At 41.6% G+C, this 22,957-nt stretch overlaps 1 protein-coding gene across 1 annotated transcript in view; it reads left to right on the top strand.

Annotated features, from left to right (window-relative positions):
- Positions 1-22,957, top strand: part of nol10 (nucleolar protein 10) — a 123,918-nt gene that overhangs the window by 12,886 nt on the left and 88,075 nt on the right. The window contains exons 3-7 of the mRNA XM_072251227.1: positions 10,626-10,724; positions 13,645-13,722; positions 17,940-17,977; positions 18,353-18,489; positions 22,771-22,836. Coding sequence (XP_072107328.1) covers positions 10,626-10,724; positions 13,645-13,722; positions 17,940-17,977; positions 18,353-18,489; positions 22,771-22,836 — 418 coding nt within the window. The remainder of the gene's footprint in view (positions 1-10,625; positions 10,725-13,644; positions 13,723-17,939; positions 17,978-18,352; positions 18,490-22,770; positions 22,837-22,957) is intronic.

Here is a 22,957-nt window from a genome sequence, read left to right as displayed (position 1 = left end):
GTCTGTGTAGGTAGGCCTTTTGTCTCTGCCTGCTCCTACCCCACTGAACCTGTGTCCTCATACCTTGACTCCATTCTATCCCTCTTGGTTCAGTCCCTTACCACCTACATCCACGACATTTCTCATGTCCTTCATCTCCTCGTAGATTTCAATTCTCTGGCCCTGACTCTCATTTTCACCGTGGATGTCCGGTCCCTATAAACTTCTATCCCTCAAGAAGAAGGCCTTTAACCCCTGGGCTTCTTTCTCTATAAAAGAGCCAACCAGGTCCTCTCTACCACCGCCACCTCTTCCATCTGGCAGAACTTGTTCTCACCCTCAACAATTTTTCCTTTGGCTGCTCCCACTTTCTCCAGACTTGAAGGTAGCCATGGGCACCCACATGGGCCTCAGCTATGCCTGCCTCTTTGTTGGATACATACAACAATCCATGTTCTAAGCTTTCCCCAGTAATGGTCCCCAACTCTTCCTCTGTTGCATTGACAATTGCATTGGTGCTGCTTTATGCAAACATGCTGAGCTTGTCAATTTCATCAACTTTGCCTCTAGCTTCCATCCTGCCCTTAAATTTAATTTTGGTCGATTTTGGACACCTCCCTCCCCTTTCTCAATCTGTGTCCATATCTGGAGACAACCTCTTGATCAGCATCTTTTAATAAACCCACTGATTCCCATGGTTATTTTGACTATCTCTTCCCAACCTGTACTCTATACCTTCCCAACTTCTATATCTTCCCAACCTTTTCCTCAGTTCCTTCATCTCCTTCACAACTACTCCCAGGATACAGCTTTCTTTTCCAGGCATTCAGAGATGTCCTCCTCCAAAGCATGGGGTTTCCCTTCCTCCACCACTGATGCTGCCCTCACCAAATCTCCTCCATTTCTCGCACATCTGCGCACACCCCATCTTCCCACAACCTTAAGTGATTGAGTTAGTCTTGTCCTTACCTACCACCCCATGAGTTTCCACATCCAACACATATTCCTCTGCTACTTCCACCATCTGCAAAGGGATCCTCCCACAAAATGTATTTTTATCTCACCCCCCCCCCACCCCAGCTTTCCACAGGGATTGCTCTCTCCATGATTCTTCTATCCATTCATCCATTCCCTCTAATCTCTCTCCTGCCGTTTATCCCTGGAAGAGGCGTAAGTGCTACACCTGACGATTCACCTCCTCCCTGACCTCAATTCTGGGTCCCAAACAGTCCTTTCAGGTGAGGCAACATTTTATATGTGAATCTGCTGGGTTGTCTATTGTGTTGTCAATGCAGCCTCCTATACATTGGTGAGATCTGTCAGAAATCGGGGGAGCACTTCGTCAAGCTCCGTCCACCACATGTGGAACTTCCCAGTGGCCAAACCTTTTAATTCCAATTCCCATTCCTGTTACAATGTATTGATCCATTGGGGGAGCAACACTTTATATTCCATCTGGGTAGCCTCCAACCTGACAGCATGAATATCGATTTCTCCTTGCATTATTCCCTCCCCCCCCCCCCCCCCACCCAATTCCCATTCTGGCCTCATACCTGCCTATCACCTCCCTTCTCCTATGATCCACTCTCTTCTTACAGGATTCCTTTTCTATCCACCTGGCTTCACCTGTCACCTAGCTATCTTCCTTCCCCTCCCCTTACCTTTTTATTCTGGCATCTTCCCCCTTCTTTTCCGCCTATTTTTTTCCTCTCTCATAGCCATCAACACCCCAAGGTTTTAATGAAGCATCTTGTCAGTGTTTGTTCCCCTCCATAGATGCCTCCTGACTTGCTGAATTCTTTCAGCATTTCATGATTTGCTAAAGATTTCCAGCATCTGCAGAATCTTTTGAGTTTGATTTTCAACTTCCCTTCGATTCTTTTTAGCGTTACCCTCGGGGATAATTAAGCCAGTTAACCCATTGTCCATTTTTTTGGGATATTGCAGGATATCCATAGAGAACAAACAAACTCTATGTAAATAATAGCCAAATTCAGGATTGAAACAGGTCACTCGAAGTATAAGACAGCAACTGTAAATCCTACACCAGTGTACATCCCTTATATTAGAAAATGCTGATCAATCTTTGTAAGATAAACGATTTCAGAATTTTCCACATGCATTTATCTTTTTACAAATCTTAATGTGGCAAGATCTTATTTCTGGCACAATCCTTCAATCGTTACCATGCGCATTCTTTGAACAGAAAAGTATGAGCATGCAAAATGATATCCTTTATTTATCATCTTTATCTAAAATTATAGCAGATAATTTAATTTCAAGCTATAAATTTGTTGCAAGATGAATCTCTGCCAACAGCTCAATACTGTATGTTAATCTACTGCATGTGGAAGCTATCAATTATAGTCAAAATATGTACCTACTGGTCTTTTTCTTCCTACTTTGGCCCTTACTGGGGGAGTTGCATATGCTTTGTGATTTTAAGCAATTCTTAGATGAGACTAACTATATGTTGATACCTGGTGCATTTTTTTTAGAATAAATAAGTTCCATTTTATCTACTTTAATGAGGACTTGAAGATATATTAGTGCATCAGAATCAGGTTTATTATCACTGACAGATGTTGTGAAATTTGCTGTGTGCCAGCTGTAGAGTGCAAGATAAAAAAGCTATAAGTTACAATTAAAAAATATATACACCCTATCCTCGTTATATACGGGGGATATGTTCCTCGAAGTCGACGCATAATGTGAATAATTATTTAAATGGCAAAATAGGGATGCGTTCTTGAGGGCTTCCTAAATATGTTTTATCTGTAATTTATTCACATTTTCATACCAATATGACACAAAAGCAGTACCACAAGGTATTATATTTGTATTATATTTCATTAATTTAAGGTAATAGTCAAGGTAATAAATCATAGAAAGTTAACATACTAGGGTGTACAGTACTCACCAACAGTGGCAGGTGTGTTTGCTCTGGGAGATGAGTGGTTGTTGTGTCAGGCAGCTTTACATGGATGAGGTGGATGGTTGTGTGTTGCCAGGATCATCAAGGACAGCAAGGGGTGAAGGAAGACTCACAAAGCCCTCAGTACTGCCGGCAGCAGGAGATGACACCAGTTTGAAGAAAGTGGTGAGGATTGTTTGCTTGGCAGCATTTTGTTTTTCAGCATAAATTTGCTTGTAGGGAAGAAGGCTTGACTGCAGGAAATGACTGAAATGCTGACTCCGTTCTAAACTTGGGACCATGTCCATCGCCATTTGTGCCAAGTGTTCCGCAGCCTTAAAAAATTCTGCCAGTTGCTTCAGAGTGGAAGACCTGACCTCTTTCCAGATTCATCAATGTTGTTGATGGCATGTCTGATGTTGAAGGGCTTCCACCATTCCTTTACTGTTGGTAAACTCCCGGGATTTTCAAAATCATCTGTTACTTGCGGCATCTGAGAGACAGTTCGCTGTAAAAAATATAGAAACATAGAAAATAGGTGCAGGAGTAGGCCATTCGGCCTTCGAGCCTGCACCGCCATTTATTATGATCATGGCTGATCATCCAACTCAGAACCCTGCCCCAGCCTTCCCTCCATACCCCCTGATCCCCGTAGCCACAAGGGCCATATCTAACTCCCTCTTAAGTATAGCCAATGAACTGGCCTCAACTGTTTCCTGTGGCAGAGAATTCCACAGATTCACCACTCTCTGTGTGAAGAAGTTTTTCCTAATCTCGGTCCTAAAAGGCTTCCCCTTTATCCTCAAACTGTGACCCCTCGTTCTGGACTTCCCCAACATCGGGAACAATCTTCCTGCATCTAGCCTGTCCAATCCCTTTAGGATTTTATACGTTTCAATCAGATCCCCCCTCAATCTTCTAAATTCCAACGAGTACAAGCCCAGTTCATCCAGTCTTTCTTCATTTGAAAGTCCTGCCATCCCAGGAATCAATCTGGTGAACCTTCTTTGTACTCCCTCTATGGCAAGGATGTCTTTCCTCAGATTAGGGGACCAAAACTGCACACAATACTCCAGGTGTGGCCTCTTTTATGCTACACCCTACGCCTTGAATGTGGATATCACACCTTGGTTGAGTGGTTGAATCAGCGATGTTGTCTTATGTGGCAGGAAATGCACTGTTATGTTAGGATGAATGCTGTCTAAATGCTTAGGATGGGCTGGCGCATTGTCAAGCAACAAAAGAACTTCAAAGGCAAGATTCTGTTCCTGTCAGTAGCGTTCAGCCTCAACAGCAAAATGATTAGTAAACCAATCTTCAAAGATTTGACCAGTGATCCATGCTTTCTTGTTAGCTGCCCAGTGGACAGGAAGCATATTCTTACTCAAACCCTTAAGAGCACGGGGGATTAGTGAATGGTAAACTAAGAGAGGTTTCATCTTACAGTCTCCTTCGGCATTGGAACACATAAGCAAAGTCAATCTATCCTTTGCTGCCTTGACACCTGACGCAGTTTTTTCATCCTTACTTATGTAAGTGCATTTCGACATATACTTCCAAAAAAGCCCGGTCTCGTCTGCATTAAACGCCTGCTTTGGTGTGATGCCTAACTCAGCTATCATAGCCCACAACTGTACAGGGTAGCGTCCCAGAGTTGTGTTACCTTCACCGGACGCCGCCCTGTTTATAATTTCCAACTTTTTTTCCAAGTGTTAAAGCAGTTCTCTGCCACTTGGCTGATGGCCCAGGACTTGACATTGGACGCTTAGGAGGCATAGTTAAATATTTCAAGCACAAAATCACTTCACCTTAGGTAAAAACACAAAAGTTTAAGGGCGCAAGATCGCACATCCACGCGTTGCCAAAACCAATGCGAGACTGGCGGGAGTGAGACTGTGAGGTGTGCGCACATAACTTGTATTGGTGGGAAAGCAATGCTCCTCATCCCAACTGTGAGGTGTGCGCTGGTGACTTGTATTGGCGGGAAAGCAGTGCTCCTCGCATAACTGTGAGTTTTGGACGCATATAACGAGAAGTTGGTAGAAATAGGTTCCTCGCATAAGTGTGAATCTGCATTGTCTGAAGACGCATATAACGAGGATAGGGTGTAGCATAAAAGAGGAATAGTGAGGTAATGTTTATGGATCATTCAGAAATATGATGGCAGAGGGGAAGAAGGTGTTCCTAAAATGTTGAGTGTGAGTCTTCTGGTTCCTGTATCACATCCCTTATGGTATCAGTGAGAAGAAGGCATATCTGGATGAAGGTTTTCAATGATGGATGACATCTTTTTGAGGCACTACATTTTGAAGATGTCCTTGTGGGGAGACTTATACCCATGATGGAACTAGCTCAGTCTACAACCCTTGCAGTCTCTTTTGATCTTGTGCATTGGAGCCTCCATACCAAGTAAAAATGCAACTGGTCAGAATGCACTCTACAGTACAGCTGTAAAGCTTTGCTAGTTTTCAACATGGGCAAGTGCTATTCTCAAATGGAGCAGCCACTGTTTCTTTTAATTTTAGAGTTGTTGGTTTTTGATTCTGTTGTAAAACTTAGCTGTCGTTCTAAGTAATTCGGATGTTATGTTAAATGTAATTATTGTGTTTTTAGTAATTGAATTGCCAATATGCTGTTTTGCACTGAATGGAGTAGCACTGCAATGACAATAAAGTTCTATCTCCCTAACTATCTCACAGTTTCCACTGCTGACCCCTCAATGAGGATTGGTGTGGGTTCTCCCAACTTCCTGTTCCTGAAGTCCATGATCAATTCTTTGGTCTTGCTGATGTTGAATGCAAGGTGTTTGTGTTGCAGCACAACCCAACCAAATGACGTATCTCATTCCAGTATGCCTCCTTGTCACCATCTGAGATTCTGCCAGCAACATCAGTGTCAGTGAACTTATTTATACATGGTGTTTGAGCTGTGTCTAGCCACAAGTCATGAGTGCAAAGAAAGTAGAGCAGTAGACATGATTCTTGAGGTGAGCCTATGTTGATTGTCAGTGAGGAGGGGATGTTTTGACTTCTCTGCACTGACTGTGGTCTCCTGATGAGGAAGTCGAGAATCCAGTTGCAGAGGGAGAAATAGAGGCTCAGACTTTGAAATTTGTTGATTATTGATTAGTACTGATGGGGTGATGGTGTTGAATGTTGAGCTGTATTTGACAAATAGTCTGACAGATGTATGTATTACTGTGTCAAGGTGCTCTTAAATCAAAGTGGAGAGCCAGTAAGATTGTGTCCGATGAGAACCTGTTGTGATAGTAGGCAAATTGCAGCAGGTCCCGGTCCTTGTTCAGGCAGGAGTTAATTCTAGCCATGTCCAACCGCTGAAAGCACTTCATCACAATGAATGTACTGCTAGGTGATAGTTGTTGAGGCAGCTCCCCCTGCTGTTGGGCGTTGGTGTTATTGATGACTTTTTGAAGCAAGTTGGAGCTTTTGCTCCAGCAGTAGGAGGTTGAAGGTGTCTGAATACTCCAGTCAGTTGGTTGGCACAGGCATTTGTTACCCTGCCAGATATATCATTGGGTCTAATGCCTCACAAAGGTTCAGCCTCTTGAGCGATGTTCTGATGTTGCCCTCTGATATGTGGTTGCCAGATGTTGTGGGTATTAGTTTTATTCTCTTTCAAATTGTGCATAAAAGGCATCGGAGGGTGAAGCATCACAGCCATTTATACTATTAGGTTTTCCCCTTGCAGAAAGTAATGACCTGCAAGCCCTGCTATAGCTGCTGTGTTCCAGTTGTCTCTAGCTTCAAATGGAATCACCTTTTTGCTCTCATAAAAGGCTTCCATAGGTTGTATGTGGACTACTGTAGGGTTCTAGATCTATAATCTTGAATGCCACAGATCTAGCCTTTGGCAGACTGCAAATCTTGTTCATCCATTGCTTGTTTTAGTTATGTTCTGTATATACTTGAATACTCATCCATGCAGGTGTTGATGAAGCTGGTAATGGAAGTGACATATTCAGATCCAAAGATGAAGTGCTACTTAGGCAGGACAAATTAGAGGATTTGTCTACTGAGTCCTTATGGGTGGAGCTGAGAAACAGGAAAGGTATGGCCACATTAGTGGGATTGTATTACAGACCACCCAATAGTCAACGAGAATTGGAAGAGCAAATCTGCGGAGAGATAGCAGGCAACTGCAGGAAACATAAAGTTGTGGTGGTAGGGGATTTTAATTTTCCATATATTGATTGGGACTCCCATACTGATAGGGGTCTAGATGGTTTAGAGTTTGTAAAATGTGTTCAGGAAAGTTTTCTAAATCAATATATAGAGGGACCAACTAGAGGGGATGCAATATTGGATCTCCTGTTAGGAAACGAGTTAGGACAAGTGACGGAAGTCTGTGTAGGGGAGCACTTTGGTTCCAGTGATCATAACACCATTAGTTTCAATTTGATCATGGACAAGGATAGATCTGGTCCTAGGGTTGAGGTTCTGAACTGGAAGAAGGCCAAATTTGAAGAAATGAGAAAGGATCTAAAAAGCGTGGATTGGGACAGGTTGTTCTCTGGCAAAGATGTGATCGGTAGGTGGGAAGCCTTCAAAGGTGAAATTTTGAGAGTGCAGAGTTTGTATGTTCTTGTCAGGATTAAAGGCAAAGTGAATAGGAATAAGGAACCTTGGTTTTCAAGGGATATTGCAACTCTGATAAAGAAGAAGAGGGAGTTGTATGACATGTATAGGAAGCAGGGAGTAAATAAGGTGCTTGAGGAGTATAAGAAGTACAAGAAAATACTTAAGAAAGAAATCAGGAGGGCTAAAAGAAGACATGAGGTTGCCTTGGCAGTCAAAAGTGAAGGATAATCCAAAGAGCTTTTACAGGTATATTAAGAGCAAAAGGATTGTGAGGGATAAAATTGGTCCTCTTGAAGATCAGAGTGGTTGGCTATGTGCGGAACCAAAGGAAATGGGGGAGATCTTAAACAGGTTTTTTGCGTCTGTATTTACTAAGGAAACTGGCATGAAGTCTATGGAATTAAGGGAAATAAGTAGTGAGATCATGGAAACTGTACAGATTGAAAAGGAGGAGGTGCTTGCTGTCTTGAGGAAAACTAAAGTGGATAAATCCCCGGGACCTGTCAGGGTGTTCCCTCGGACCTTGAAGGAGACTAGTGTTGAAATTGCAGGGGCCCTGGCAGAAATATTTAAAATGTCGCTGTCTACAGGTGAGGTGCCGGAGGATTGGAGAGTGGCTCATGTTGTTCCGTTGTTTAAAAAAGGATCGAGAAGTAATCCGGGAAATTATAGTCCGGTAAGTTTAACGTCGGTAGTAGGTAAGTTATTGGAGGGAGTACTAAGAGACAGAACCTACAAGCATTTGGATAGACAGGGACTTATTAGGGAGAGTCAACATGGCTTTGTGCGTGGTAGGTCATGTTTGACCAATCTATTGGAGTTTTTCGAGGAGGTTACCAGGAAAGTGGATTGAAGGGAAAGCAGTGGATATTGTCTACATGCACTTCAGTAAGGCCTTTGACAAGGTCCCTCATGGGAGGTTAGTTAGGAAAATTCCGTCGCTAGGTATACATGGAGAGGTGGTAAATTGGATTAGACATTGGCTCAATGGAAGAAACCAAAGAGTGGTAGTAGAGAATTGCTTCTCTGAGTGGAGGCCTGTGACTAGTGGTGTGCTACAGGGATCAGTGCTGGGTCCATTGTTATTTGTCATCTATATCAATGATCTGGATGATAATGTGGTAAATTGGATCAGCAAATTTGCTGATGATACCAAGATTGGAGGTGTGGTAGACAGTGAGGAAGGTTTTCAGAGCCTGCAGAGGGACGTGGACCAGCTGGAAAAATGGGCTGAAAAATGGCAGATGGAGTTTAATACAGACAAGTGTGTGGTATTGCATGTTGGAAGGACAAACCAAGGTAGAACATACAGGGTTAATGGAAAGGCACTGAGGAGTGCAGTGGAACAGAGGGATCTGGGAATACAGATACAAAATTCCCTAAAAGTGGCGTCACAGGTAGATAAGGTGGTAAAGAGAGCTTTTGGTACATTGGCCTTTATTAATCAAAGTCTTGAGTATAAGAGCTGGAATGTTATGATGAGGTTGTATAAGGCGTTGGTGAGACCGGATCTGGAGTATTGTGTTCAGTTTTGGTCACCAAATTACAGGAAGGTTATAAATAAGGTTGAAAGAGTGCAGAGAAGGTTTACAAGGATGTTGCCGAGACTTGAGAAACTCAGTTACAGTGAAAGGTTGAATAGGTTAGGACTTTATTCCCTGGAGCGTAGAAGAATGAGGGGAGATTTGATAGAGGTATATAAAATTGTGATGGGTATAGAGAGAGTGAATGCAAGCAGGCTTTTTCCACTGAGGCAAGGGGAGAAAAAAACCAGAGGACATGAGGACATGGGTTAAGGATGGGGGGGGGGGAAGGTTAAAGGGAACATTAGGGGGGGCTTCTTCACACAGCGAGTGGTGGGAGTATGGAATGAGCTGCCAGACGAGGTGGTAAATGCGGGTTCTTTTCTAACACTTAAGAATAAATTGGACAAATACATGGATGGGAGGTGTATGGAGGGATATGGTCCGTGTGCAGGTCGTGGGACTAGGCAGAAAATGGTTCGGCACAGCCAAGAAGGGCCAAAAGGCCTGTTTCTTTGCTGTAGTTTTTCTACGGTTTCTAATTCCTGAATATGGTAAAAGTACAGGTCCACAATCCCTTATCCAAAATCCTTGGGGCCAGTTGCATTTCAGAATTCAGAATTTTTCGGATTTCAGGACCCCCCCCGCCGATACCAAAAAACACGTATGCTCAAGTCCCTTATTTAACCTGTCTCAGTGCGGTGGACTTTAGGACCCAGTGGCACACCAAACCTACACACATCCTCCAGTATACTTTAAGTCATCTCTAGATTGCTTATAATATCTAATACAATGTAAATGCTATGTAAATAATTGTTATACTGTATTGTTTAGGGAATAATGACAAGAAGGAATTTTATTTCCAACCAAAACATTCAATAAAATATAAAAATATATGGCTTCAAATGAACCGAATCAAACACATGGTAAATGACTTATTGCAATAAATGTAGAATGTCACTGTCACTGTCACTATAAAACTTCAGTAATTTGTCTTCCTGTTTATTTAAATCATATACAGTGGTAGCTCCGACATTATTTTCTTCAGTAAGACGCCGCGCAGACACACCACGATCAAGCTTCTGCAATAACTCCACTTTCTGCGTTATTGATAGAGAAGATTCCTTCTCTTTTTTTCATTGTTACCCATAGGAGTATCTGCAGCTCTTTTTGACATTTTCACAGTGAAATTAAACACAAGGTCAATAGTGAACACAAAATATCAGCGAACAGCAAATGCATGTGTAACCAGTACGAGCACTGAGCCACAACTGACGTCTGGTGGCCTCTGCTAGTGCTGGCACGTCACACCTGAGTGACGCCAGCTGTTGGCGAGAAAACTTCGGTCTTTGGATTTCAGAATTTCGGATAAAGGAATGTGCACCTGTATTGCCTTCAAAGTGTATTTGTTAATGTGATTTGGACCTAATGATGGAAGAGGGAGAGATATATATTTACTAGGTCTATGCCACCCATTCACAACTTAAAAGAAAGCACTAAGGTTCAGTATTTTGCTGTATAACATAACTTTTCATATAAAGCACAGGTGACAGAGACAGCTGATTGATACTGGAAATGGGACTCTAAGCAAATTACTTTTTGTTCTTTTAGATGTTCGTCGAAGAATTGAACTCATCCAGGACTTTGAGATGCCTGCAGTTAGTACCACTATTAAAGTTTCACGAGATGGCCAGTATATTATTGCAACAGGTAAGATAAATGCCTTTTTTAGAAACATAGAAAACCTACAGCAAAATACAGGCTCTTCAGCCCACAATGCTGTGCCAAACATGTACTTAGTTTAGAAATTACCTTGGGTTACCCATAGCCCCCTATTTTTCTAAGCTCCATTTACCTATTCAGGAGTCCCTTAAGACCCTAATGTATCCGCCTCCATCACTATCGCTGGCAGCCCATTCCACGCACTCACCACTCTCTGCGTTTAAAAAAAAAACAACAACAACAAACAAACTTGCCCCTGACATCACCTCTGTGCCCTGTTCCAAGCACGTTAAAACTGTGCCGTCTTGTGCTAGCCATTCAGCCCTGGGAAAAAGCCTATGACTATCCACACGATCAATGCCTCTCATCATCTTATACAGCTCTATCAGGTCACCTCTCATCCTACGTCGCTGCAAGGAAAAAAGGCTGAGTTCACTCAACCTATTTTCATAAGGCATGCTTCCCAATCCAGGTAACATCTTTGTAAATCTCCTCTGCACCCTTTGTATACTTTCCACATCCTTCCTGTAGTGAGGTGACTAGAACTGAGCACAGTACTCCAAGTGGAGTCTGACTAAGGTCCTATATAGCTGCAACATTACCTCTTAGCTCTTAAACTCAATTCCACGATCGATGAAGGCCAATGCACACTGTATGCTTTCTTAGCCACAGAGTCAACCTGCACAGCAGCTTTGAGTGTCCTATGGACTGAGACCCCAAGATCCCTCTGATCCTCCACACTGCCAGGAGTCTTACCATTACTACTATATTCTGCCATCATATTTGACCCACCAAACTGAACCACCTCACTCTTATCTGGGTTGAACTCGTATCTACCACTTCTCAGCCCAGTTTTGCATCCTATCGATGTCCTGCTATAACCTCTGACAGCCCTCCACACTATGCACAACACATCCAACCTTTGTGTCATTAGCAAATTACTAACCCATCCCTCCACTTTCTCATCCAGGTAAGTTCTAAAAATCATGAAGAGTAAGGGTCCCACTGGTCACCAACCTTCATGCAGAATATGATCGATCTACAACCATTCTTTGCCTTCTGTATAACACTGTGTGTCCGACAGAGTGGTCAGCAGCACTGGGGCTCCACAGGGGACTGTCTTGTCTCCCTTTCTCTTCGCCATTTACACCTCGGACTTCAACTACTGCACAGAGTCTTGTCATCTTCAGAAGTTTTCTGATGACTCTGCCATAGTTGGATACATCAGCAAGGGAGATGAGGCTGAGTACAGGGCTACAGTAGGAAACTTTGTCACATGGTGTGAGCAGAATTATCTGCAGCTTAATATGAAAAAGACTAAAGAGCTGGTGGTAGACCTGAGGAGGGCTGAGGCACCAGTGACCCCTGTTTCCATCCAGGGGGTCAGTGTGGACATGGTGGAGGATTACAAATACCTGGGGATACGAATTGACAATAAACTGGACTGGTCAAAGAATACTGAGGCTGTCTACAAGAAGGGTGAGAGCTGTACTGAGGTCCCTTAACATCTGTCGGACAATGCTGAGGATGTTCTACGAGTCTGTGGTGTCCGCTGTTGTCATGTTTGCTGTTGTGTGCTGGGGCAGCAGCCTGAGGGTAGCAGACACCAACAGAATCAACAAACTCATTCGTAAGGCCAGTGATGTTGTGGGGATGGAACTGGACTCTCTGACGGTGGTGTCTGAAAAGAGTATGCTGTCCAAGTTGCATGCCATCTTGGACAATGTCTCCCACCCACTACATAATGGACTGGTTGGACACAGGAGTACATCTAGCCAGAGACTCATTCCACCGAGATGCAACACAGAGCGTCATAGGAAGTCATTCCTGCCTGTGGCCATCAAACTTTACAACTCCTCCCTTGGAGGGTCAGACACCCTGAGCCAATAGGCTGGTCCTGGACTTAATTCCTGGCATAATTTACATATTACTATTTAATTATTTATGGTTTAGTACTATTTATTTATGGACAACTGTAACAAAAACCAATTTCCCTCGGGATCAATAAAGTATGACTATGACAAGCCAGTTCTGGATTCACAAAGCAAGGTCGCCTTGGATCCCATGCCTCCTTACTTACTCAATAATCCTTGCATGGGGTACCTTATCAAATGCCTTGCTGAAATCCATATACACTACATCTACTGCTCTACCATCATCCATGTGTTTAGTCACATCCTCAAAATCAGGCTCATAAGGCATAACCTGCCTTTGACAAAGCCATGCTGACTATTCCTAATCATATTATGCCCCTCCAAATGTTCATAAATCCTGTCTCTCAGGATTTTCTCCATTAACTTACTAACCACTGAAGTGAGTCTTACTTGTCTATAATTTCCTGGGCTATCTCTACTCGCTTTCTTCAATAAGGGAACGACATCTGCAACCCTCCAATCCTCCAGAATCTTTCCCGTCCCCATTGATGATGCAAAGATCATTGCCAGAGGCTTAGCAATCTCCTCCCTCATTTTCCACTGTAGCCTGGGGTTACTGCCATCCAGTCCCGGTGACTTACCAACTTGATGCTTTCCAAAAGCATCGGAGTTCTAAAAGCTCCAGCACATCCTCTTAATGTCTATATGCTCAAGCTTTTTAGTCCGCAGTTGAAGCAGTTTAAATGGTTCTGCACAGACTAGATGGGCCAAAGGGCCTGTTTTTGCTGTTCTTTTCTATGACTGACTAAATAGGAGTATCTGGAGTGATCCACAAGCAGAGTTGAAATTGTATATGTACTATTACTTTAAATTTCTACTGCTATGAATTGCCAGGTTTGAAAATGAAAGATACAAATTCTCAACTAAATGCTAAATGGATTCTCAAGATTTCTTTTTGCTCTGCTGATATTACAGAACAATTTTTTTAGAATGAATATAATACTTAGTTTCTAATAATTATTTGTCTTTTGAAGGCACTTACAAACCTCGGATTCGATGCTATGATACCTACCAGTTGTCAATGAAGTTTGAACGCTGCTTAGATTCAGAAGGTTGGGGAATTTTCTTTCTCTCTTTTGCACTGTTATATAAATTATATAAAGAAGATTTAAAAACTTACAGAGATGGTGATGTGTTGGAGTCAATGAGTTGATGAATGGCATTTGTTTTAGGAAAAGAAAGAAACAAAGTAATCAATGAATTAAATATTATGAATGCTAGCCACAAGACTCTTGTGTCAAAGTGAAAATGGATCTCTACAAAGTGATATAAATTAATTACAAAGGTAAAACACAAAATAATTGATTGTATTAATATTCACCCCCCCCCCTTAATATGACACACCAAATCATCACTAGTTCAGCCATTGGTTTTAGAAGTCACATAATTAGTTAAATGGAGATCACTGGCGTGCAATCAAAGAAGGTCCAACTGCTGGTGAGTAAAAACTACACCATGAAGACAGAAGAACACTCCAAGCAACTCCATGTAAAGGTTATTGAAAAGCACTATTCAGGAGATGGATAGAAGAAAATTTCCAAGTCACTGAATATCCCTTGGAGTACAGTTAAGTCAATCATCAAGAAATGGAAAGAATATGGCACAGCTGTAAATCTGCCTAGAGCAGGCTGTCCTCAAACTGAGTGACCGTGTAAGAAGTGGACTAGTGAGGGAGGCCACCAAGAGACATGATAACTCTGGAGGAGTTACAAGCTTCAGTGGCTGAGACAGGAGAAACTGGGCATACAACAACTGATGCCTGGGTACTTCACCAGTCACAGCTTTATGGGAGAGTGGCAAAGAGAAAGCCACTGTTGGCGGGGTGGGGGGAACTCGCATGAAATCTCGGCTAGAGTTTTCCAGAAGGCATATGGGAGACTCTGAAGTCAGCTGGAAGAAGGTTCTATGATCTGATGAAATCTAAATTGAGCTTTTTGGCCATCAAATTAAACACTATATTTAGTGTAATTTGAAACACTGCACATCATCAAAAATACACCATCCCACCATGAAGTATAGTGGATGCTTCACAGCAGCAGGTCCTGGAAGGGCCTTCTTGTGAAGGTAGAGGGTAAAATGAATGCAGCAAAATATAGAGGAATCCTGGAGGAAAATCTGATGCAGTCTGCAAGAGAACTGCGACTTGGGAGAAGATTTGTTTTCTAGCAAGACGATGACCCCAAGCATAAGGCCAAAGCTACACAGGAATGGCTTTAAAAACAACAAAATCAATGTCCTGGAGTGGCCAAGTCAGAGTCCATACACAATCCAATTGAGAATTTGTGGCTGGACATGAAATGGACTGTTCACTCTTGATCCCCATGCAATCTGACAGAGCTCGAGCAGTTTTGTAAAGAAGAATGGGGAAAATTGAAATGTTCAGATGTACAGAGCTGACTCAATGCTGTAATAAGGTCCATTGGTCAATAACTTTTATTAGCATTGGGAAAAGTGAGATTTTTAAACTGAAGAGGAAAAATTGACTGAAGGAGAAATAAATTGCCATTGATAGTGATGACCAAGAGCCAGATGACAGTGTTTGTGTCATTTCAGACTGGTTTAAGGCTTGTTGCTAGCTGATCTGTCTGGAGGAAGTTTAAATAGGAGGTGAATATGTGGAGATGGAAACAAAGGGGCGGGAGGGAATATGCAGGAACTCTGCAGAATGTAGCAGCTGCTGGAAATCTGAAACTACTTGATAAACAGTCTATGGGTCATGAAGCTGTTGTGGAGAGAGAAAATGCAAGCCAAAATTACTGTTGGTTGACCCAATATCAGAACCAGTTTTGACAGACTGGAAAGGCTGATTATTTGGAATTGTTGTATTCATTATTGACGGCTGAGGGCTACATGCATAGAAATGCTGTTTCCCACGTGTACATTTGGCTTGAAGAGACTGAAGTCTAGAATGGGAGTAAGAAATTAAAGTGAAAAGCAGCTAGAAACTCTGAGTCATCCTTGTATCTGCCTTGAACATTAGATAGATTGTAAAACTTTCTAGTTAAACATAGTTACAGAGTGCTAGACAATGATATAGATGTTACTTGTCACTTAACAGCCCATGTCAGAATGCCCTTTAGCCTTGCATTCAACATGAACTGTTTTCATTGTTGAGAAATTATGAATGGAGTTGAATATTGTGCATGAATGAATGATTGGTAATGAGTTTATTGTTACATGTACTCAGGTTACAATGAAAATTTTTGTTTGCATGGCATCCAGACAGATCATTCCATGTGTCAGTACATCATGGTATTATAAAAAAAGAAAAATCAGGACGTAGAGCATAGTGTTACAGTTAGAGAGACAGAAAGTGCAAGGGCCATGACAAGAGAGACTAACAGATTAAGTGTTCATCTTTTTCATGTAAGAGGTCTGTTCAAGAGTTATAGTAGTGAGATAGAAGCTGTCCTTGAGTCTGGTAGTATGTGTTCTCAAACTCCTGTATCTTCTGCCCAAGGGAAAGGGGAAGAAGAGGTGAAGTCTCCAGGGTAGTTGGGTTCTTGATTATGTTGGCTGCATTCGCAAGTTGATGGAGGGGACACTTGTGTGCTTGATCACTGGGCTGTATTGACAACTCCCTGCAATTTCTTGGCCAGAGCACTTGCTATACCAAGCTGTGATGCATCTGGCTAGGAAGCTTTGTATGGTGCATTGTGGTGAGGTTATTCAGGGCAATGCTGAATTTTCCTGACCTACTGAGGAAGTAGTGCTGGTGTGGTTTAATTGGCCACAGTGTCTGGTAGGTGTATTAGGGCAAACATTTACATCCAGGAACTTGAAGCACTTCACTATCTCCAACTCGGGACTATTAATTCAGATGGGTGTGTCCATCACTACCCATCCCACCCTTTTGCATTGCTAACACTGAAAGAGAAGTTGTCTTAACTCCATATCACTTGACTATCTCCTTCCTGTACTCCATTTTATCATTGTTTGTGATCTAGTCCACTACAGTGGTGACATTTGCAAACTTCTAAATTGAGTTAGATTAGATTAGATTATGAGGACACGCAGTCCTCTTTTGTTGTCATTTTGTAATGCATGCATTAAGAAATGATACAGTGTTCCTCCAGAATGATATCACGGAAACACAAGACAAACCAAGACCAAAAAAACTGACAAAAACCACATAATTATAACATATTATGTTAGAGCAGAATCTAGCCACACAATCATGAATGTCTAGGGTGTACAATAAGGGGATGAGAACATAGTCTTGTTGGGGCACTAGTGTTGATGGTAATTACAGGAAAAGGTGTTGTCTAAGCTTGCTGATTGTAATTTTTTGGTTAGGAACTCGAGGATTCAGTTGCAAGAGGGGTGGGGGGTGGCAAGACTCTAGATCAAGAAGTTTGGTGATGAATTTGTTTGGAATTATGGTATTGAAGACAGAGCTATGGTCAATAAATAAGCAACACACATCAAAGTTGCTGGTGAACGCAGCAGGCCAAGCAGCATCTGTAGGAAGAGGTGCAGTCGACGTTTCAGGCCGAGACCCTTCGTCAGGAAGGGTCTCGGCCTGAAACGTCGACTGCACCTCTTCCTACAGATGCTGCTTGGCCTACTGCGTTCACCAGCAACTTTGATGTGTGTTGCTTGAATTTCCAGCATCTGCAGAATTCCTGTTGTTTGCGTCAATAATTAAGAATCTGATGTATGTAAAGGTTATTGAGGAAGGTGTAGATCACTACCACAAATTTTTGGGTAGGGATGACAGTGGTAGAAGTGGCAGAGTAAGAATAGACAATTTCAACTTAGAATTTTTTCCCAAGGCTATGTTATTGAATTTATTTGGAATGTTGAGTCAAGATGTGGTTGGTGAGGTAGTTGAGAAAAGGAGCAAGTTGCCAAGCTTAAAGCACCTCTTAAGTACTTTTTTTTTTAAAAAATTGCTTATGTGATTTAGGTGTTCTGCTTTTCACTTGTTGGTTACTGTATGTACCTACATGTCTGTAAGAACACTGGAGACTCAGGACATGGCTATCAGAGATTGAATTATATTTGCGGCCTTCCAATATTAGTTTTGCAGTATGGAAGCAGGCCTGGAGTTTCCTTAGTGCTGCTCAGCAATTTGCTGACTTGATTTGGGAGACAAATTTGGCAGCTTCTGAATTTTTATTTGATTTTGAAGATGGTAAAATTACCCTACTTTTTCTTTAAATATCAATGTTTTGGCGTTAATTGTACCACAATGCTTTTTCGGATAAATGTTGAATTTTTATTTACCAGTGCCTTCAGTTTTAAAATTGTTAATTTTCTTTTGCAGTTGTTGCATTTGAGATTTTATCAGATGATTATTCAAAGGTACGTATCTCATGTCTTTTACGGTTCTTAAATTTTTAAATATTTTAAAGCTTATATTGTTCTAATGCTATAAAGCCTTTGAGAGACTTCTCCGGGCATGTTGAATATGTATGTCCTCCCCTGTTTCTGGCAGGGTTCAGTTCCTGTTTGCAAACTTTCCGGTTTACAAGTTAGAACTGTGGCTGTGAACAGAGATCCCAAGCACCACAAGATGCCTACAGCTCCACAGCAACCAGCCAATCCATCCTGTTGCTCTCCCAAACACTCACTTGTGTATGAGCTACGTAGAAGTCAGACATTTGTAATTTGGGGAGAACCTGTATGCAAATCATGCTCCTGTTCTCATTTTAACAGTTGCTTTTCCATTTTTTGCAGCTGGTTTTTCTGCAGTGCGACCGTTACGTGGAGTTTCATTCACAACATGGCCACTATTATAGGACACGCATCCCCAAGTTTGGTAGAGACTTCTCTTACCATTATCCTTCATGTGATCTCTATTTTGTTGGAACAAGGTGTGCAAATGTGATCTTTAAATATGTAATTTTCTTTTGAATATGAAGATTGATGTTAGCACAATTATATGAATGTATGATGAACATGATTTTGAAGTATTTTGGAATTTGAAATATAGCTAAAATGCTGAATGAGTTTCGGTCATGTAAGGTTTACGGATAGAGAAGTGATCAGGTTTTTCAGTCTAGTTCTCGCAACGGATTTTTAGCTTTTCATTTACTTTGAAGAACATAAGACAGGAGCAGAATTAGGCCATTTGGCCCATTGAGTCTGCTCTGCCATTCAGTCATGGCTGACTTGTTTTCTCTCAACATCATTCTTCTGCCTTACCCCAGCCCCCCGCATAACCTTTGACACCCTTACCAATGAAGAGCCTCTCAACCTCTGCTTTAAATATACCCAATGACTTTGCTTCCACAGCCATCTGTAACAATGAATTTCACAGATTCACCACCCACTGGCATCACTGCTCGAAGGGGATGTGTACTCTTGAGACTGTGCCATCTGGTCCTAGACTTTTCACTATTGGAAAAATCCTCTCCATGTCCACTCTGTCTAGGTCTTTCAATATTTGGTAGGTTTTAAAAAGATTCTCTCCCTCCCCCCCCCCCCCCCAAACTACCTCATTCTTCTTAACTCTAGCGAATACAAGCTCAGACCATCAAACATTCCTCATATGTTAACATTTTTCTTCCTGAGATCATTCTTGTGAACCTCCTCTGGGCCCTATACTTTGCCAGCATATCCTTGCTAAGAATATGGGGCATAAAACTGCTCACAATGCAATGCTCCAAATGTGGTCTTGACCAATGCCTTATTAAGCCTCAGCATTACATCCTTATTTTTATATTGTAGTCCCCTCAATGAATGCTAGCAGTACAGTAGTCTACCGACTCAACCTACAGGTTAACCTTTAGCGCATCCTGCACTAAACTCCCAAGTCCCTTTGCACTGTCAATTTCTGAATTCACTCCCCATTTAGAAAATAGTCTACACTTTTGTTGTTTCTACCACAAACTGGACTGTATGGCCATACACTTATCTACACTATTCCATCTGACTCTTTGCCCATTCCTCTAACTTGTCCAAGTCCTTCTGCAGACTCCCTGCTTCCTCAACACTACCAGCCCCTCCACCTATCTCTGTATTGTCTTGCAAACTTTCATCATCCAGATCATTAGCATATAACATGAAAAGTAACAAACACAACATTGAACCCTGTGGAACACCAGTAATCATTAACAGCCAACCATTAAAGGGCCCCTTTATTCCCATTCTGCCAATCGGCCAATCCTCTATCCATGCTAACAGGAGAGAATCTGCAGATGCTGGAAATTCAAGCAACACACAAAAAATGCTAGTGAACGCAGCAGACCAGGCAGCATCTATAGAAAGAGGTACAGTTGACGTTTTGGGCTGAGATGCTCTATCCATGCTACTATCTTTCTTGTAATACCATGGGCTTTTAGCTTGTTTAGCCGCCTCATGTGTGTCACCTCATCAAACGCCTTCTGAAAATTCAAGTAAGCAACTTCTACTGACTCTCCTTTGTCTATCCTGCCTGTTACTTACCCAAAGAATTCAAACAGATATATCAGGCAAGGTTTCCCCTTAAGAAAACCATGCTGACTTGGCCAGTTTTATCATCTGCCTCCAAATACCCTACACCTTCGTCCTTAATAATGGGCTCTTAACATTTTGCCAACCACTGGGGTCAGGCTCACTAGCTTATAATTTTAAAACGCAAACACGAGGAGTTCTGCAGATGCTGGAAATTCAAGCTACACACATCAAAGTTGCTGGTGAACGCAGCAGGCCAGGCAGCATCTCTAGGAGGAGGTACAGTCGACATTTCAGGTCGAGACCCTTCGTCCTGAAACGTCAACTGTACCTCCTCCTAGAGATGCTGCCTGGCCTGCTGCGTTTACCAGCAACTTTGATGTGTGTAGCTTATAATTTCCTGCTTTTTGACTCCTTGAAAGAGTGGAATGACATTTGCAACTGTTCAGTCCTTTGGAGCCATTCCAGGATCTCGTGATTATTGAAAGATGAATACTGATACTTCTACAATATCTTCAGCTACCTCTTTCAGAACCCTAAGGTATAGTCTATCTGGCCCAGGTAACTTTATCTATCTTCACACCTTTCACGTTTCCAAGTGCCACCTTTGTAATCGTAACTATACTCATTTCTGCCTCCTGAAATTAGAGCAAAATATTTATTCAGTTTGTCTGTATTTCTTTGTTTCTCATTACTACCTTTCCATCATTTTCTAGCGGTCCAATGTCCACTGTTGTCTCTTTTACTATATATATAAAAAATACTTTTTTATCCTCTTTTTGTATTAATTGCTACCTTGCCTTCATATTTCATGTTTTCTCTCCTTATTGCTTTTTTGTTGCCTTCTGTTGGTTTGAAGCTTCCCAATCTTCAAAAATGTTCTCAATTTTGCTTTTATGCTGTCTTTGACTCCCCTTCTTAGTCACAGTTACCTGATCCTCCCTTCAGAATGCTGCTCATTTGGGATGAACTGCTCAACTATCATCCCTGCGAGAGACCTCTTGCAAACAAACTTGCCAGCTCTTCTCTCCTGCCTCTCTAGTTCCCTTTACTCCACTGTAATATCAATCCATCCAAATTCAGTCTCTCTGTATCTCTCCATTAGAGTGAATTCTATCCTATTAGGATCACTGACTCCTTAGGGTCCCTTTACCTTACTCTGAAATCAAATGTGGTTCATTATATAGTCCCCAATCCTGAATTGCCTTTTCCCTAGTGGGCTCGACCACAAACTGTTCTAAAAAGCCATCTCATAGGCATCCTACAAATTCCTAACTATGGGATCCAGCACCAACCTGATTTTTCCCAAACTACCTGCATACTTAATCCCTCATAAGCACTGTCCTTTGTAATTCCTTTGGTAATTCGTGTTGTTTGGGGACTTGTATATTGCACTCATCAGGTTCTTTTTATCCTTGCAGTTTCTTAACTCCACCCACAAGGATTTCACATTTTATGATCCCATGTCACTTTTTTCTAAGGATTTGATTTCATCTTTTTTAACCAACAGAGGCACTCCACCTCCTCTGTTCACTTGCCTGTCCTTTCGATACGATGTGTATTCTTCAATGTTAAGCTCCCAGCGGTGATCTTCTTTCAACTATTACATAGTGATACTCATACTTGCCAATTTGTAACTGCAATACAAGATCAACTACCTTATTACATATACTGCATGCATTCAAATATAATGCCATCAGTCCTGTATTCACCACTCTTTACAATTTTGTCTCCGTGTTACCTGAATTTCTCATCATTTTCTTTTTACGTTCCCATCGGAACAGTTCTCTTCTTCCCCAATAGTGGTAACAGTGTTCCACAGATTCAAACCTATTTCTCCCATACCAATCTTTGAGGCACACATTTAGCTGTCTGAGCTTATTAACCCTGTGCCAATTTCTACGTGGCTCAGGTAACAATTTGGAGATTATTATCTTTTTGGTACTGTCATTCAGTCCCGAGCTACTCAAATTCCCTCAACATAATTTCATTCCTTGTTCTTCCTCTATCATTGGTAATCATATGGACCATGACAACTGGATCACACTCCAAATTCCTCTGCAGGTCAGATGAGATGTCCTGAACCCAGACGTTTATTTCGGAATTTTATAATTTGTTTCAGTGTACTATCTTGTATTGAAATGCAAAATATTTGGCACCACTGGTGGAATCAATGATAAAACCAAGTGATTAGTATATAATTCTCAGTTACACTTTGCTTACTATCTCTATTGTATTCCGTGGCGGCGGGGTGGGGGGGGCATTAGATTTCATTCAGTTGTAAAAGAGATAAATTCAGTAGTTTCCACTAGTAGTTGCTGATGGTGTTTGGCTATGCATTGGCTTGTAATGCTGCTTTAATCCTGAAAGAACTCATTTGTCTATTATTGTACAAAATAAAGTAATGATGAGTGTTCTGTTGTATTCTTCAGGCAGAGCTTAACTGAGACATGTCTACATTTTCTTTGTTACATTACCAGTATAATGATTGCAAATCGTGGCATTTATGGTATAGATTTGACAGATTTCAGGGCATTGAATTAAATACCTTGATGGAATTGTAATGACTCGTGGCTGAATGTTAGAAGAATTGACTGAGTTGTTTCTGGATAGAAAATAGAACACCTGTGTGGAGGAATTGCTGTTAATAGTGAAAAACTCAAGTGTTCACTAATTTTACTACTTCAGTTAAATTCTGTTGTCCATTTTCTTCTCTATAGTTCTGAAGTTTACAGATTAAATTTGGAACAAGGACGATTCTTAAATTCCCTACAGACAGATGCTTTGTAAGTATTTTAATTGGTACATATTATGTTAAAGATGATTAATTTTTTTTAGGAGTCAAAAATAACTCAACTCAGCACTGGAGTGAGGGAAGGCAAGGTTAGTGGTGAGTGGGCTTTCAAG

The sequence above is a fragment of the Mobula birostris genome, chromosome 2 (assembly GCF_030028105.1).
Source record: "Mobula birostris isolate sMobBir1 chromosome 2, sMobBir1.hap1, whole genome shotgun sequence".
In the NCBI taxonomy this organism is placed as follows: Eukaryota; Metazoa; Chordata; class Chondrichthyes; order Myliobatiformes; family Myliobatidae; genus Mobula; species Mobula birostris.
The sequence above is the reverse complement of the archived record's forward strand: the minus strand, read 5'-3'. Positions and strand labels throughout refer to the sequence as shown.